The following is a 17,992-nucleotide window of genomic DNA, read 5'->3' as shown; positions in this document are numbered from 1 at the left end:
GGGGCTTCCCTGACCACCCCATCCTCACTTATTGCCCACAGGGCCTGGGAGGAGGGCTGGCTTGTGCTGACTCCCCACACCTCCCTCCCTATTCCGTGATGGGCTGGCGAGGCTTTAGAGAAATCTTGCTGCTTTCTTTCTTTTCCATCTCCAAAATGTTTTCTGGTGACAAAAGTTTGCTGTGGACATTTTATTTATTTACTAGTGGCCCAGTACACAAAATTTGTGCACGGGTTGGGGGGTGTCCCTCAGCCCAGACTGTACCCTTTCCAATCGGGGACATCCATCTCTCAATCTGGGACCGCTGGCTCCTAACCGCTCACCTGCCTGCCTGCCTGATCGCCCCTAACCTCTCTGCCTGCCTGCCTGCCTGATCGCCCCTAACCTCTCTGCCTGCCTGCCTGATCGCCCCAACCCCTCTGCCTGCCTGCCTGATCGCCCCTAACTGCCTCTGCCTGCCTGCCTGATTGCCCCTAACCTCTCTGCCTGCCTGCCTGATCGCCCCTAACCTCTCTGCCTGCCTGCCTGATCGCCCCTAACCCCTCTGCCTGCCTGTCTGATCGCCCCTAACCTCTCTGCCTGCCTGTCTGATCACCCCAACCCCTCTGCCTGCCTGCCTGATTGCCCCTAACTGCCTCTGCCTGCCTGCCTGATCACCCCTAACCCCTCTGCCTGCCTGCCTGATTGCCCCTAACTGCCTCTGCCTGCCTGCCTGATCACCCCTAACCCCTCTGCCTGCCTGCCTGATCGTCCCTAACTGCCTTCCCCTGCTGGCCTGATCGCGCCCCTAACTGCCTCTGCCTGCCTGATCGCCAGGGTCCGGGGTGCAGGTGAATGGAATTCCTGGCTGGCAGGCCACTGACAGCAAGCTATCCAATAGCTGATTCTGCAAGAAATGGGGCTCCCTCCTCCCTCCTGTCAGGGTCCGGTTTGAAGGCCAACCATGCCCCCGATCATGCGAGACCCAGTGTTCCACCACACCCTGGCTGGCTGGGGCCCACAGCCCCCTCCCGCTGCAGTGTCATGGCGTCCCGGAACCCACAGCCCCTCGGCAGTCAGTGCTGGATCACTGTGGCGTCCGCGGGAGCTGTGGAGGGTGGGATTGAGGTCAGCAGTTCAACCCGCTCACCAGTCCCCACCAATCCGAGCCTGCTGAGCGCACAGCCTGGCATTTGGTTGTCCATTCAGTCGTTTTGAATGTTGCGGACCCTGGCTCTTTATATATATAAATTTTTATTTTATTTTTTTCACTTTTTTCACTTTTTTTATTGACTAAGGTATTACATATGTGTCCTTATCACCCCGTTGTCCCCTCACCTCCCTGTTCATGCCCTCACCCCCCTAGTGTCTGTGTCCATTGGTTATGCTGATATGCATGCATACAAGTCCTTTGGTTGGTCTCTCCCGCTGTGGACATTGTAGAAATAACCGAGAACGAATGTGTGCACCCACAGCCACACACACACACACACACACCCTCCCTCGTCCGTCGCTGAGAGATACTCAGTTGGCACTGTGGGGTCTATCCTTCCACAACTTCTGTACATGTCACATACTAGTACACTTATATTTTTCAAACACCTTTCTATTCAAACCTTTGACAACCTGCTTTTTTTCGATTACTATCTTGGGAGCATCTTTCTGCATCATTCTTTAATGGCACCAAATGTGAACTCAGTGTTATTTAAGCGTCCCCCCTGGTGGGCACTGAGGTGGCTGAGTGTAATAATTTTTCTTATTGTGGTAAATACATAAAACATAAGGTTTAACCATTTCAAAACGCACAGTTCAGTGGTATTTAGCACATACACAATATTGTGCAACCATCACCACTATTTAATTCCAGAACATTTTCTGGAATCAAGTCACTCCTTGTCCCTCTCCCCAAGCTCCTGGCAGCTACCAATCTGCTTTTGGTGTCTACGGATTTTCCTGTCTGGACATTTCGTATACATGGAATCACATACTTCCTTTACTCAGCAGTGTTTTCAGGGCTCATCCACACTGCAGCACGTGTCCAAGCTTCATTCATTTTTTATGGCAGCATGGCATTCCACTGCATGGACGGGCCACGTATGTTTATTCATTCCTCGTTCGGGGATTTGGGTTGTTTTGGGTTGTTTTTATTCCTGTGACGAGTGCTGGACGAACGTTTGTGTCCAGGTTTTTGTTGTGGACTTACGTGTTTGGTTCTTCGGGGCATGTGCCCAGGAGCGGAATTGCTGTCCTATGGTTACTGTTTAACCTATTGAGGAGCTGCCAGACTATTTCTACGGTGACTGCCCCTTTCCACGCTTCCTCCAGTGTGAGCGAGACAGTGGGTGGCCCCAGTCCTTCCTTAAGGCTACAGGCCTGGAGGGTGAGTGGAGGGCCGGGCACAAGCTGCTTCTCGCACCGTCACCGTGCTCTCGGGGAAGGCTGTTCCAGTTCACACTCCGTCCCCACTGTGCCCCCGGTGACGGGCACCTTGAAGAGACAAGGATGGCCCTGGTGATAGGGGCACATCCTCTCCTCTCAGGGACCTCAGTTCAGCCTTGGGTCTGGGCTGGCACTGGCACATTTGGAGGCCACCTGGAGAGGCCACGTTGCTTCAGGGCACAGGCTGGGGGCCTGGAGGGGGGAGGCTGGTCTGGTCAGGGCCCCTGGGATGGGGGCGGGGAGGGCCCTCTGTGCAGAGTCTTCCTGGGCAGCCCTGGTCATACCCAGAACTGCGGTCCTTTCTAGATGGCTGCTGTGGAGGGCTGGGAAGGGACCCCCTCCCCCTGGTGCTGGCTGAGGGACGGGATGGGGGGCCATTACCACCAGGGGGTGAGTCGTGTCAGCAGGCATTTCAGAATGCCAAGTGCAGTGTCTGGGGGCCTGGGCCGGAGTGAGGGGCAGAGAGGTGAGGAGGGAAGTTTGGGTGTTCCCCACAGCGGGAACGGGTTGCTTCTGGGTAGAAAGATGCTTCCAGAACATTGGACTCAGCCTGTGGCAGGGGCACGGGCGGGTCAGTAGTCGGGGGATCCAGCCCCGTTTCTGCAATTGGTGGGCTCCAGGGACTTAAAATCTGAGAACCCCAGGTGGGGGGGAGGGAATGCCGGCGCTGATGTGCCCAGGAAGGGGGTCCGGAGCACCCAGCACCAGGCCCTGGAGGATGAGCAGGAACGAGGACAGAGGAGAGAAGAGGGACATCTGGGCAGGAGAAGAGCCGGCATGGAGAGGGCCCTGATCCAGGACAGAAGGCCCAGGCCGGCCGGGGCCGTGTGCCAGAGCCCTGAGTGCCAGGCCAAGGCAGGAGCCCGCCAACATCTGCTCAGTTACCGCTGCTTTGCCCTAGGACGGCCTGCGGGAAAAGCTGCAGGGACTCGGTGTTGCCCAGTGGGAGCAGCGAGGAGGACAGGAGAGGGGCGGCCTCAGGGCCTGCAGCCGAGAGACCCCGCCCCGGCCAGGGGAGCGTGCCCGGTCAGTGTTCGGGCCAGATGACCTGGGCCCCTCCCTTCTCCTTGCCCTGCTTCCACTCCTGCCAGGGCCTGAGGTTGTCACTGGAGACACACTTTGTACTTCAATAGGCGCTTTCATCTGTTTGGAGGCCTTTGCAAGCCGGGTAATTAAGGCTCCCAGCCCAGCCTCCTAAGTGCTGTTTTGCAGCTGGATGGGGAACAGAACAGAGGGATTAAGTGATTTGTCCAAGACTGCACAGCAGCGCTGGGCAGACCCTCTCCAGCCTCTGTCTGCATCTCCCTCCTGTTGGGTCTCGTTCTGCGGGCCCTGAGCCCCAGCGCCCCGAGGGCTGGGCATCCGTGCTGCCCCCAGCTTGCCAGGGGCGGGCCCACAGGAGCGAGCAGGGGACCTTTCTGGGATGCCGCGGCGGGGGCGAGGGTGGCTCTTTGGACCTGGAATCTGCTCCCATGGGCCCGTGGGCCCCCGCAGGGCTGTCACTGGCTCGGGGCTTGTGGGCGCTGGCCTGGCACGGGTGAGGGGGCCGGCAGAGATGCCTGGCTGGGGGGGTGGGGGGAGGGAGGGAGATTGCCCCCCCTCCCCGCTAGGAAATTCTTGACATTCTTCCTTTGGGTCTGTGAGCTCATGAGCAAGTGTGGTGGGTGCATTTTATAAACCGGAAAATAAATCATTCATTGAAAAGGAGAAAAACAAATGAAGGGCAGTGGTCACCAAAGGGAAGGACACGGAGACGACCTGGCCGTCCCCGTGAGCTCGGCCAGGCCGGTGCTTGCAAAGCACTAGCTCCCTGCTCAGCCGGTCGGCCCTCCTCCCCCCGCCGGCTCCCCTCGGTCCGGGCACCCACCTGCTGCCTGGGTGACATCCCAGGATGGCCTGGTCTCAGCCCAGCAGCCAGAGTGGGCCCCTGACAGTGCAGGTCACAGCGGCTCCTGCAACGCCCCAAACTGCCCAATGGCTCCCACTTCACTCGCAGTAAAAGCCCACGTCCTGCCACGGCCCCCACGGCCCTGTGCCGCCTCACCTGCTCCTCCCTCACCCGCTCCTGCAGCCACGGCCTCCCTACTCTTCCAGTCCGGCCTGCTGGCCTCTGCCCCGGCTGGGCCCCTGCCTGGCACACCCTCACGCGTCCACTCGCTGGCTTCCGCCCGCACATCAGTGCTCAAAGGCCACTTTCTTCCCGGCAAGGCCTTTCCCCACCACTCGAGGAAAACTGCAGCTCCCATCCTGCCCGCACCCGGCATGCCCACGGCCCTCCTGCCTCCTTCCCCATCTTCCTCCTCGCCTTCCCCGAAGCATGCGTTTCATTTGTTTTGTTTGTTGTCTGCCCCCCAAACTGCCGCAGTGCCCAGCACATCTTGGGCAGCAGGAAATGTCTGCACAGCCTTGCTCTCCCCACGGCCCCTCATAGCTTTCTCATGAATGAAGCTCATCTGGTCTCAAGGGTGAGTGCCCCGTCACTGGGAGTATTCAAGGATTCTGTGTTATGCACCAGATGGTGGCCCTAAAGTTCTGCAATTTTCAGGGCCAGAAGCAACCAGACCTCATTTTACAGACAAGGAAACTGAGGCTGGGGAGGTGGGCTGATTGGCCAGAGTCCTGACTCCCTGCTCTTTCGGCATGAGCCCCCCCCCCCCCCCCCCCCCCCCCCCCCGCCTGGAGGGGTGTGGACAGAGGTCTAGCATGACAGGGGTCAGAGGCAGGACCTGCGGCAGCCTCATCCCCACACCCATAAGGGAGGGCTCCACGGGGGAGGGGCTGCGGCCCAGGACCCTCTGGACTCCCAGTCCGAGTGTCTGCCTGGCCTTGACTCCTGGCCCCTGAGCGGCCTCAGGCCCCTTGGCCCCTCACTTCCACCCACCCTTGCTTGTCAAAGCCCCAGCTGCTGAGGACCCAGAAGCCCAGCATTTGCACATGAATGGGTCGAGATTTCCTGAAACCATTTTGCCCACCAAAATGCACATTTCTCACCAAAAGGCTCCAAGTCCGGTGGCACAGGTTCCAGCAAGCAGCCAGGCTGATCCTGTCCCCAGGTGTGGAGGGGGCTGGGCCCTCCTAGGGCTCTACCTGGCTCCGTAGACCCGGCTGGAACAAGCCTGCAGGGGGCCAGGATACTGAGGTCCCCAAATGGGCCCTGTGTCTCAGGGCAGAGAGGAGGGGCTGGGAGTGCGGGGCCCTCTGGGATTGCTGCCTGCAAGCAGACCTTCAGGGCTGTGGGGGAACCCAGGCCAGCCTGTGCTCACTCCTTCACTCAATAAACACCGTCCTTCTCCCCTTGCATTTATCTGAAGAAAACAAAATCACTAATTTTCAAAGATACACGCGCCCCTATGTTCAGGGCGGCATTGCTTACAATAGCCAAGCTATGGAAGCACCTACGCATCCATCCATAGACGAGTGGACGAAGAGGGGGCGCATCTATGCAATGGCCTGCGACTCAGCCAGAGAGAGGAGGGAGATTGCCGTTTGCAACAGCGTGGACGGACCTAGGGGATATCGTGCTCAGGGATGTAAGTCCGAGAAAGACAAATCCCGTATCGTTAGATGTGGAATCTGGAAAACTAAACCAATGAACAAGCAAAACAAAGCAAACAGACTCCTAGATACAAGCTGACAGTGGCCAGAGGGTTGGGCCAGGGGCGGGGGGGGGGGGGGGAGGAGGGGGTGGGGACGGGGGTGCAAAAAGGCGAAGGGGATTAAGAGGTACATATTTGTAACCTAAAAAGTCAGCCTAAAATGTACAGCACGGGACGCAATGTACAACGCAGGGAACACGGTGGACGGTATCGTATGACGGCACGGTGGCAGGTGGGACTAGACTTCTCGCGGTGGCCACTTCTTCAGTATAGAAATGTCAGATCACTGTGTCGTGCACCTGAAACTCACGGAACATTGTATGTCAACTATCGTCACATTCCAGAATGAACATTCAAAAAGGAACAAGCATTGTTCCGTCCCTGCCGCATACGGACGCTCTTCTAGGCGCAAGGGCAGTGACGGCGAACCTTTTGAGCTCGGCGTGTCAGCATTTTGAAAAACCCTAACTTAACTCTGGTGCCGTGTCACATATAGAAATTTTTTTGATATTTGCAACTGTAGTAAAACAAAGATTTATATTTTTGATATTTATTTTATATATTTAAATGCCATTTAACAAAGAAAAATCAACCAAAAAAATGAGTTCTTGTGTCACCTCTGACACGCGTGTCATAGGTTCGCCATCGCTGCACTAGGGTGACGGAGACAAACTAGACAAACAAAGACCTGCTCTCAGGGGCTCAGAGTGTGGGGGACGCACAATAGACGTGACCTTCATGTTTTTAGTTGCTAATAGGGGCTGGGAAGGTACCAAGGCTGGGCTATGGGAGGGAGATTTCTCTGGGGTCAGGGATATAAAGGAGCTCGCCTGTGAAGATACGGGGCAACACTCCAGGCTGAGGGAGAGCGAGTGCAAAGGCCCTGGGGCCGGTTGGTTTGGCATGTTCAGGCAAACAGGGTGGGAGGTGAGGCTGGGGTGGTGGCAGGGATCTTGTGGGCTGTGTGACCATAGCTGGCAAGACCGTCCTTCCTCCAAATTCCATCTCTGCTCTAGGGGCTCACCCTGCCCCTCCTAGGCTTGCTCCCCCGTCGGCTGGTGTCTGGGCTGTGGCACTGGATGGGGTCAGAGTCCAGGAGGGTGGCTCTCAGCCCAGCCAGACTGGCCAAGCTGGGGATGGGCTTGCTCCTCCCCACCTGTAATGGAGTCCACGGTGCCCCCCAAAGATCTGTCCAAGTCCTGACCCCTGGTCCCTGTGAGTGAAACCTTATGTGGGAAGAAAGTCTTTGCAGATGTGGCGAAAGTAAGGCTATCGAGATGAGCTCATCTTGGATTTAGAGTGGACCTTAAATCTAATGACGGTGTCCTGGTAAGAGAAGACAGGGAGAAACAGGAGCAGACAGCACGGAGAAGGCCAGGTGACGACGGGGCAGAGGTTGGAGGGATGGGGCCACTGCCCAGGACCACCTGGAGCCCCCAGAAGCTGGAAAAGGCAGAAGGACCCCTCCCTGGAGCCTTGGGGGGAGCGTGGCCTGCCTGCACCCTGATCTCAGACTCTGGCCTCCATACCTGGGAGAGGATAAAGGTCTATTGTCTTAAGCCACTGAGTGTGTCCTCGTCCGTCACAGCAGCCCAGGACCTCACACGCCACCTTTGGCCTCTCTGTGACGTGACCTCCGACGATGAGGCCCAAACACACGTGAGCCTCCTTATCTGCCCTGGACATCCTCGCCCTGGGAGAAGGTGCCTAGGAGAGTCTAAGCGTACAGGGACTTGGGGCTCAGCGTGCTCCCTGCACCTGCTGGGTGAGCTCACACAGGTAGCTTGCCTTTGACCCGACTTTTCTCACCTGTGACATGAGGTGACCACTGCGCCCCCCTCATGGGGCAGCAGGGTCCCTCCAGATGACCCCAAAGCAAGGATCTCAGCAAAGTCCTGTGCTCTGGGGATGGTGGCCGGGCTGGGCTCCGGGCTCTGGTCACCCTGGGCAGCACCAGGAAGGGTGATGGGGGCTGTGTGAGCCATTAGCATATTGTGGCGACAAACGTGCCCCTAATCACATTAGCTCTGAAGTACAAATCAGGCCGGCTGGGAGCCGGTTTCAAAGAGCCAGGGGCTTGTGGGCTCTGGGGTTTTCAAGGGCACTGTTTGCTCCTCTCTGGGAACCTACAACCTCCGGGGCTGGTGTCAAGTGGCTGGGAAGAGGCCAGGAGCCTCCCTGGGAAGTGTCACTGTGTTTGGGGACACCACCAACAGGGAGAAAGACCGGCTTCCGTGGCCCGGCCTGGAGCCTGCAGTGCCTGCACCTTGTCCCGGGCCCCGGCCGCTGTGTAGACGCCTGCGCACTTCCCTCTCACCGCGGACGATGACCGAGGGTGGCCTCACTGCCACGCGTGGGTGTCTGGCAGTGGGCAAGCTGTCAGGACGGGGCCGGCATAGCTGGAGCATGTGTCTCATTCTCAGGCAGGCCTGCCTGGGCTTCCTGGTGACAGCCACTGGTTCCCGGGAGCAGTAGGAGACAGCAAGCTCCGGCCACTGCCCAGGCCTGTACTTGCATCGCGTGGGCTCCTGTCCCGTGGACCACGGCAGGTCACGTGGCCAAGCCCAGCGTCACGCAGTGGAGGAGTGGAGTCCTCCGGGGAGAACTGCAAAGTCATATCCCCAGGGAGAAGCCGAGGAAGGAGGCGGACCTGTGACTGCGTCAGCAATCTCAGAGCGTTTACAAAGCGTCCAAGTGGTAGAAGTGTAAACATTCATCTTAGTGATGTTGACTTATTGTTCTGTTACATTATAAGTGGGGGCTTGATTAAGCTTCCTTTGTGGCCAGATACACAGTCCAGCCCGCCTCCAGAATATTCCAGGGGAGGGAGGACCGCACGGGTAAGGGGTTTCTCTCGTTGATGGACTGCTCGAGTCCGCATCCTTTACGTCTTTGCTGACCTGGAGGTTTTATTTCAGCGTTTCCCCAAGGGTGGGCCACGCCCGCCTGCTGGATTAGGAGGTGCTGCGGATGAGTCACAGATGTGCGACAGTCACACGGACTCACGTGACGTCACGGGAAGGTCTCAGGGCACCTCACCAGGGCTCGCCAGTCCAGGCATTTTAACGCAGAGAGTTAAAAGGCAACCCATCGAATGGGAGAAAATATTTTTAAATCATATATGTGACAAGGGATTAGATCCAGAATATACCAGTATAGAGAACTCCTAAAACTCAACAACAAACAATCTGATTAAAAAATGGGCAGAGGGCTTGAACAGACATTTCTCCAAACAGGAGACATACAAATGGCCAATATGCACATAAAAAAAAAATGCCCAACATCACTCATCATTAGGGAAATGAAAACCAAACTACGATGAGGTGCCACCCCATGCCCATTAGGGTGGCTCCTGTCAACCCCTGTCCCCACACGAAAATAACCAATGCTGGTGAGGACGCGGAGAGATCGGACGCTTGTGCGCCGTTGGTGGGGATGTGAAGTGGTGCAGCCGCGTCGGGGAGAGTGTGACAGTTCCGAAAACACAACCAAACATAGAACCACCATAGGATCGCCTTTGGGTGCAGACCCGGGAGAACTGAAAGCCGGGTGGTGAAGAGAGGTCTGCACGCCCACGGTCACGGCGGCATCACTCACAGGAGCCGAAAGGCGGAGCAGCCTGCGTGTCCCTCAGCGGAGGAAGGGATGACGGGAGCGCGGCTCGTCCACGCAGCAGAAGGTCACGCCGCCTCCCGAAGGAAGGACGTTCTGACACACGCTACAGCCTGCATGGACCTGGCGGACGTTGTGCCGGGTGAAATAAGCCAGACCCGGGAGGACAGATCCTGTGTGACCCACTTAGAAGAGGTCCCTAGAGGAGTCGAGTTTATAGACAGGAAGTAGAATAGAGGTTGCCAGGGGCTGGGGGGAGGGGGGGGCGGGGGTAGGGCCTGGGGAGTGAGTGGGACAGTTTCAATTTGACAAGAGGAACAGTTCTGGAGATGATGGTGGTGACAGCTGCACAGCAGAGCGAATGTGCTTCATGCCAGTAAGCTGTGTCGTTAGAATTGGTTAAGATGGTAAATTCATGTTACGGGTATTTTACCAAAGTTAAAAAAGGTTGGGGTGGGGGGCGGGGGGCGGGCATGGGGCAAGTAGCAGTGGGGCTGCTAGTTCCAGGCCCTAAAGCCAATGACTGATGTGCCTAGAAGAAGAGGCAAATTTGGACGGAGACACGGAGGAGAAATCATGTGACGATGGAGACAGAGGCTAGAGGGAGGCAGCCACCAGCTCAGCAGCACCTGGAGCCCCGGAAGCTGGACGAGGCAGGAAGGACCCTCCGCTGGAGCCTCTGAGGGACACAGTGATTTCAGGCCACCCTCCAGATGGTGAGACCACAGAGGTGTTGCCTTAAGCCACCTGCTCTGTGGTCATTGTCAGGGCAGCCCCGGGACGCTGATACACCCGAGTGAAGAGCCTGGGCTGAGGGGAGATGGCTCCAGTGTGTGCAAAGGCCCTGTGGTTGAATGGACAGTGCCATTGGGCCTCAAGGGGTCAGAATGACAGGAGCAGCGGGGTCAAGCATTGGGCATGGTGTGGGGGGATAGTGGGATGGGCACAGGTGAGGGCACACAGGTTAGAGCTGCCTGCGAATTCTGTGCTACCCTCTGCCCTGGAATCTGGGCTGGGCTGGCAGTTTGCAGTCATGACGGCAGACGTCATGTTCTGGAACTTCCAGGCCAGGCCCTATGAAGCCTTGGGGCTCTCAGAGCACTGTCCCTGGGAGCCCTGCGTTGCCCTGTAAGAATTAGGCCTCCCAGATGAGTCCACCAGCAGCTGAATCCTTCAACTGCACAAAAGGCAGAAGAATCACCCGGCCGGGCCCTGTCCGAATTCCTGAGCCACTGCATGGTGAGGTTTAATCAAACTGCTGTTTCAATCTCTGGCTCGGGGTACGTTGTTACGTGGCTGTAAGTCATGAGAACAGCCCCTTGGCCGTGCTGCCGACTGTGATCTTGACCCTAATGGCGATGGGAAGCTGTGGGAGGACTCAGCAAGGGCGGCAGGGAATGAGGCCACAGTGTCCAGCAAGGGTGTCCGGGGCTGGTCTGTCGGGGCTGGACACTTCCCTGCAGTGCCCGCTGTCCCACCCTGGCGCACGTCCCGCCCCCTCCCAGACATGGCCCATGCCACCCCTAACCAACACAGCTCAAACCCCACAATCTTCCTCTGCCGTCTAGTGTCAGCCTGATGGATACCCCTCCTGCTCCCCACTTTTAAAAAAAAGAATTTACGATTCAGATTATGAATCAAGAACAATGACAAGTTATTAGCATTGAAGGAAGACTGAGCTCAGAGCCCCTGGCCCATCCTGCCCAGAGCAGAGCAGGCCAAGGGGACGGGCGGGTGTCCCCGTGATCCGGCAGGGCAGCCAGTGCAGGGCCCTGGGGCCCAGCCCTCAGCGGTGCCCACCACAGCCGGTGAGGGCCTGTGCTCTGCATGACAGTGGCTCCAGTGCTGGGACAGACAATCCTCCGGTCGGCACAATATTAAAAGGATCTGGACGTTAAGACTGTAATTAAGTCACTTAGGAGAATAACAAAAACAATAGGCTCTAGTTCTGCTATGGAGGACACTTCACAGGCCCAGGAGGTGGGGAACCTGAGGAGCCAAAGGCACAGAGAAGTCACCGGTCTGTCCAAGGTCACACAGCGCGGACGCAGTGGCTGGGCCTGAGCGCGCCCTCGCTAAGGAGGGCGGATGTGAGAAAACCAGCGCAGAGCAGTAGGTGTCTTAGGTGCTGCTGCCACTGTGCCGCCCCTAACCAGCACAGCCCGAACCCGCACAATCTCCCTCCACCGTCTAGTGTCAGCCCCTTGGGCGATGCCCCTGGCCTTTGAGACGGGCCCTGTGACTGGGCCTCTCTGACCTCACCTCCTCCTGGTTCCCTCCCAAGACTCCAGCCACCCTGGTCTCCTAGAGGCTCCTCCAACCTGCCGGCCTCCTCCCAGCTCAGCACCTCTGCATTGGCTGTTCCCTATGCTCTTCCCTGCATGGCCTCCTCCTTCAGCACCTTCAAGTCTTTGCTCAAAAGTCCCCTTCGCCGTGAGGCCAAGGTGGGCGCCTGGTGCCTCCCCATCTGGGTTCCGTTTTCTCAGCCAGCCGGCACCGGCCACTGCATGTCACCCCCTCCTTTTAACAAAGGCCCGGTGTGGACGAGGACTTCATTTTCCTCAGTGGGGGATCCCAGCTCTTAGGACTGTGCCTGGCAACAGATACGTGTTAAGTCCCACTTTGGACCTGTCTGTGCTGGAGACTGGTTTTCACCCCGAAGCTGGATGACGCCTTCTGTGCCTGCTGGCCAAGATGAAGCTGGACAGGGACCTTTGGGGGCCACAGGGGGGCAGGCCAAGGCTGGAGGTCATCAGGGTTTCACTCCCCACCCCCCAGTGAATATGACTGGCTACCCACACTACTTTCTCTGGGGCACCAGTAACAAAGCACCCCAGACTGGGGGCTTCAAACCGGAATTTAGATCAAGGTGTTGGCAGGCTGGGTCCTTCTGAGGCAGGAGACTGACCCAGGCCCCTCCTGGCTGCTGGTGGCCCGTGGAGACCGTGGGTGTTCCTTGGCTTGTAGATGCACCAAGCCATCCTCCTTCCCAGGGCCTCTCTGTCTCCAGGACCTTCCTTTATGAGCACAGCAGCACAGAGCCCACTGGTGACCCCCTTTCCACTTGGTTACCTCATAAAGTCCCTGTATTTGAGGTACTGGGGCTTGGAATGCCAACATCTTTTTGGGGGGCCCAAGATTAAACCCATAGCACTGCCCATGTATTTGTCATCCCTAGATGATGGTGGTATCACAGAGAAGGGAAGGGCAAGGTGATGCCTCGGAGAGAAAAATAGGTGCAACTAAGGACCCTGAATGCCTTTTTGGGGTCTTCTCATCAAGTGATTGGCTAGATCTTGTGGAGGGGAGCCCCAGATTCTAGGCTCATTAGGTCATTGCTTTCATTATAATCCACACTCACACTCACATTCCACATCACATCTATAGAGATGGTCCCATAGAGCATGGGAAATGTCCACCAGACCCGCAGTCGCCGACCTTTCGGACCTCACGGACCACCAGTGGTCCACAGACCACCGGTTGGCGACCGCTGCACTAGACCCGTCGGCAAACCATGGCTCGCGAGCCACATGCAGCTCTTCAGCCCCTTGAGTGTGGCTCTTCCACAAAATACCACGTGCGGGCACACACGTACAGTGCGATTAAAACTTTGTGGCCCGTGCGCAGAAGTCGGTATTTTGTGGAAGAGCCACACTCAAGGGGCCGAAGAGCTGCATGTGGCTCTCGAGCCGAGGCTTGCCGAGCCGCAGTTTGCCGACCACTGCTAGACCATCTCTTCCTGACTGGCTTCTCTTTTGCAGGATTTTACTCTATTTCTCTTTGATAGGAAGCTGGTTGGTGTTCAGGGTATCAACTTCTAGACTCATCGGTGGGGAATACCCAAAAGTTTCAAGTCAGTCTTGTGATGACCAGCCACGGGGACTTCACCCCGACCCCTGGGCAAGTGCCAAGGCCAGGGGGCCAGGGTTGGTGAGCTCCAGTGGGAATGGTGTGTGGGAAAGGAGTGAATTAGCCCATCATGAGAATAAACTGCAACATTCAGAGTCATCGGGAAACCTGGTGACACGAACACCCCCCTGCACCCCCCTCCAGGCTCCTGTCTTCCAGGCCACATTTGTGTGGACACAGCTGGCTAGATTTCATCTCCCCCGACCCCACGCCCAGCCCCAGCCACGTGGGGCTCAAGGCCTCAAATAGACATTGGGAGACAGGGGGAGGAGCCAGGTCTTGGCATTTCAAGGCAGGTTTTAATGGTTTTCAATACCTCCCCCAATTATTTACATCCAGCCCGGTGGGGCTCTCTTGCATGACAAATGCTCTCCGTTTATTCGGCATCTCAGTGTGCACAGCACATACATGACAAGACGGTCGGCACCTGTATAAAACTACAGTCTGAAAACAGCGGCACCTACAGGACCCTCAGCCCCCATCACAGCAATAGAAACACTTGACAGTGTGTCCATCACATCCCTATACGCTCCACTCGCGACTCGATGAACTTACACCAGACGTGGAGGGTGACCGGTTCTGCACTCCAGCCATCTTCACTCCCAACACTGGATTGGGCTCCGAGACAAGACGTCGTGCAATAATTTAAGGCACCTAAGACCGACGTGGCTTGTCACTAGGCAACTACATTAAATACAGAACGACCACAAATTCCACGCCGCCCCTTCCTGCAATCCACAGGTGCCCCTTCCTGCAATCCACAGGCGATCTTGGAGCATCACCTCTCCTCAAACACTCCTGGAGTCCAGGGCGTGGTTTAAAATTAAAAACAAAACAAAACATTTTTATTCCAGTGCATGAATAGCAGTTTAGGATGTGTGGTCCTGGCTTACCAATGGCTTCTTTCTTCTGGGCCTCGGTTTAAGAATAGTATTTTAAAGAGATGATTTGCATTCGAACAAAGAGTTTTAAGGAGGAATGTGAAAGACAAAAACGCCAATCAGAATGCCCAGCCCAGCCGCCTGTAGACTCCCATAAAGTTAAATCGGGAGACAGTTCAGAAACATCCAGGCGAGAGTATTCGAGTCTGGGAGACAGCCGGGCATCTCCGGTAGCAAGCTGAGGGCATTTTGCATAAACCCTAAAAAGTCATTCATTAAAATTAAATGTTTGCCATCACCTCGGGACTTTTTTTAACCATCCCCAACCCTGCCTCTTCTGTCTTTGCTTCAACGACAGGGGTGACATTTGTAAAATATATAAAGAAAAATATAAGGTTACTTGGTGACCATATAGTGCACTGTAACAGCTGTCTGCAAATATTTTCACCATGATTATCCTTACTAAAAGTAAATCACGGGGTAAAGATAGCTCAAACGTGACAAGGTTCGAATGGGTCGCACCGACGCTATCCGCAGTCCTTTTTGGCTACATATGGAAGAAAAAAAAAGCCACTTGGGACGGCCAACTCGCACGCATGCGGCGTGAGCTTCCTGCAGGTTTCCGCCAGGTGAGTGGTGTAAAGGCTTTCGAGGTAGATGTTAAATCCACTTAACCAGGGAATGCAGCCGAGAGAAGTAGCTCCTCCTCCATGCAGACTCTGCATTAAGGGTTTCGTACAATTACAGGAGATTCCACCGAAACCTAATAGCTAGTACTAGCGTGCTGTTAAATACGTACCCAGGCGACTACCCACCAGAAGCATCTGCTATCAGAAGTTGCATTTCATCACTCAGGTCTTGTCCATTTCCGCCTTGCAGTCGGATAGCGATGCCTTTCCGTGGGATTTACAAAATAGCTGATTTTTCGCCTTTTCCCCCCCAGTGGCCACAGAACCGTGGCTGTGGCTGATCCAAAAAAGGAAAACTGGAGTTTATAAAGTTGTCTAAAGGTCTCTCCCATCTGGTAGATGGAGGAAGATTGACTACAGCAAAGTTCAAAGGTCAGTCTCAGCAGATCTAAAAACAGAGCAGCAGTGGTGGGCTCCACAGCGTACTCTCTGTCCCCGAAGTAAACCGATCCGCCCCAATTAATAGCAACAGGGCACAAAGGGAGCGGGGCGCCGAGGGTGCCGGGGGAGGAAGCCCGCTGGGAGCCTCCAGAGCTGGTCTCCGGAGCCCCGAGCCCCGGGAGGGCCTTGCCGGACACAGGGCCACCGGAGGGTGCAAAGCAAGCGGATATCTGAGTCCGATATCACTGGCTTTTACAACACAGAATAGCAGCACACTTGTGACAAGTTTCTGAAGTTAAATAAATCCAATGGAGGGGTCTCCACGGTTTTACCAGAAAGGTCAGGGTATTTTTTTTTGTCCTTTGTCCTTTTTTTTTTTTTCCAGAAAAATACAAAACACACCCACAGAACCATAAATAATTTGGTGGCCATATATACACATATTTAAATAATTAATTTAAATATCGTACACCTACTCTTGCATTCAACGTGTCCATCGGAAGAAAGTGCACCGAGGTGGCCCTGGGCGCTCCCCTCCCCGGGGGCTCTCCGAGGCTGAGGCAGGGCTCTGATGGTCACAGCCTGGGGAGGAAGTGGGTGACCTTCATGGTGGGGGACACTCGGTTCCCCTTCTTGGTTTTCCCGTTCTTGCTCAGAGCGATGAACATGCCGGGGTACCTGTAGCACTCGTAGGCGTTGTAGTTGTTGGGGAGGAGAATCTCCTTGAACTTGCACTCCTCCGTGAAGAAAGGCTAGAGGAAGGAGGAACAGTGTGAGGTCGGACCTCCCCATGGCGGAGGGACCCTGGGGCCAAGGGTCAGGGGCTCCTCTCTGTCGCAGTCCCACTAGGGTGACAGGTCTCTCCTGGGAAGTCAGGTGCCAAGACCCTCCCCGGGTGAGAAGAGGGACACCACGGCCAGTCACAGCAGCTGGTGCCCCAGCCACCTGCCCAGCACCTGGCAGCCAGAGAAGGGCTCCCAATGGCACCCTTGGATGGACTGGGAGGCGCCCACTCCGGGATGGCACGAACCTCAATATTACTGCCTTGAGGCTGCACTCCTTGGCTGGCCCTGGTCCTGGGCGGGCGCTGTCCCAGGGCATTGGGGGTGAGGGGCCACTGGTCCTGGGACCCCGCCCCGCATTTCCGGCGGCCTGGAGGGTCAGGATCCTGCCCGGGCTCCTCAGCCGGTGCTCGGCAGGCCCCTGCGGTACTCACCGAGCCGTACAGCTTGCCCTTGTTACTCATGGCCACGAAGAACCGGCTGGCCACGCCGAAGATGCTCACCACGCCCCGCTCCACCGGCGAGAGCTCCAGCAGGCCTGGGGGAAGGGCGCGGGTCATTGCGGGTAAGGGGACCCTTCGCTGGCACCGCTCCCTCCTCTGCCTGCGCCTCTCTGGGACCCCCATTTCTGGGATGGGTGTACAGGGCTCGGGTTCCCCGGCGCAGGCCGTCCCCATAGAGCCCCAGAACCCAGCGCGCGCGGGTTGGCCTCGCTTTCCTCCGCCCCGGGCCCCGCGGCGGCCGCGCCCAGTCCCTGCGGCCCCCGAGCCAGGCCCCGACCAGGGCGCGAATCCCCGGTGGCGGCGCCGCGCGCCCCGTGCCCACGGGCGAAGGCGCTGGAATTCCGCTCAGGGAGCCCAGGCGGCTGAAGGCGGGGAGGCGGGGCTCGGCCGCCGGGTGCGCAAAGCCGGTCCCTGCGGCGACACAGGAGCCAAGATTGTTTGCGCCCCCACGACCCCGCGCTGGAGGGACCGGAACCTCAGTGCCCCCCCCCCCCACACACACACACACAGTCCCCAGAGCCCGAAGCAGGTGTCAGCCAGGGGCCTCCGTGCGGCTGGACGAGTTGGAAGGGGTGGCCGCTGTGCCGGGCTCCCACCCTTCCTGCCCGGCTGCCCAACTCACTGTCGCTCGTGTCCGCGTGCACGCCGCCGATGCGGCCGTCGCGGAGCACCTGGAGGTGGAAGCCGATGCCCACGTTGCAGTAGAGCCGCCGAAGCCGCTTGATGCCCAGCAGGTAGTCGCCGGCGCCGCTCTGGACGGCGGCCTCCTTGGGCTGCGAGGCCACGGGCAGGCGCGCCAGCGAACGCGCCACCAGGCTCTCCCAGCGGCGCTCCAGCTCGGCCTCCAGGGTGCCGTTGGGTGCGCTGGGCGCGGCGGCGCTCCCTCGGCTGGCCCAGGGCGCCAGCACGGCCAGCAGGACCGCCGGGAGCAGCGCCGCCGTGGCCGCCCCGGGCCCCGGCATCCCCGCCCTCGGGCCGTGCGTCCGTCCGGCGGTCCGTGCGCCCGGGCAGCGGGGGACCGAACTGCGCCGGTGGTGGCCGGCGGGAGCGCAAGACCTGGGCCTGGGAAGGGAGTGCGCGGCCGCAGGAGGAGCGGGAGGCGAGCGATGAGGCCCCCGGGCGCGGGAGCTATCCTGGCTGCATGGAGGGGAGGGCAGGGGAGGGCAGCGCTGAGGGACGCACGGCGGGGCCGGGACCTTGCGGAGCGGTGCGCGCCTAGCT

General features: G+C 57.7%; 1 protein-coding gene across 1 annotated transcript; it reads right to left on the bottom strand.

Moving 5' to 3' along the window:
* Window positions 1-16,061: 16,061 nt before the first annotated feature.
* FGF4 (fibroblast growth factor 4) lies at window positions 16,062-17,733 on the bottom strand. The gene is made up of 3 exons (XM_036323925.1): window positions 17,394-17,733; window positions 16,703-16,806; window positions 16,062-16,238 (listed from the first exon to the last, which is right to left on the bottom strand). Exons 1-3 carry the CDS (start codon window positions 17,731-17,733, stop codon window positions 16,062-16,064), a joined length of 621 nt encoding a protein of 206 aa, XP_036179818.1.
* Between the last annotated feature and the right edge of the window lie 259 nt (window positions 17,734-17,992).

This window comes from Myotis myotis, unplaced genomic scaffold (genome assembly GCF_014108235.1).
Source record: "Myotis myotis isolate mMyoMyo1 unplaced genomic scaffold, mMyoMyo1.p scaffold_m19_p_10, whole genome shotgun sequence".
Classification (NCBI taxonomy): Eukaryota; Metazoa; Chordata; class Mammalia; order Chiroptera; family Vespertilionidae; genus Myotis; species Myotis myotis.
This window is presented reverse-complemented; position numbering and strand designations above follow the sequence as displayed.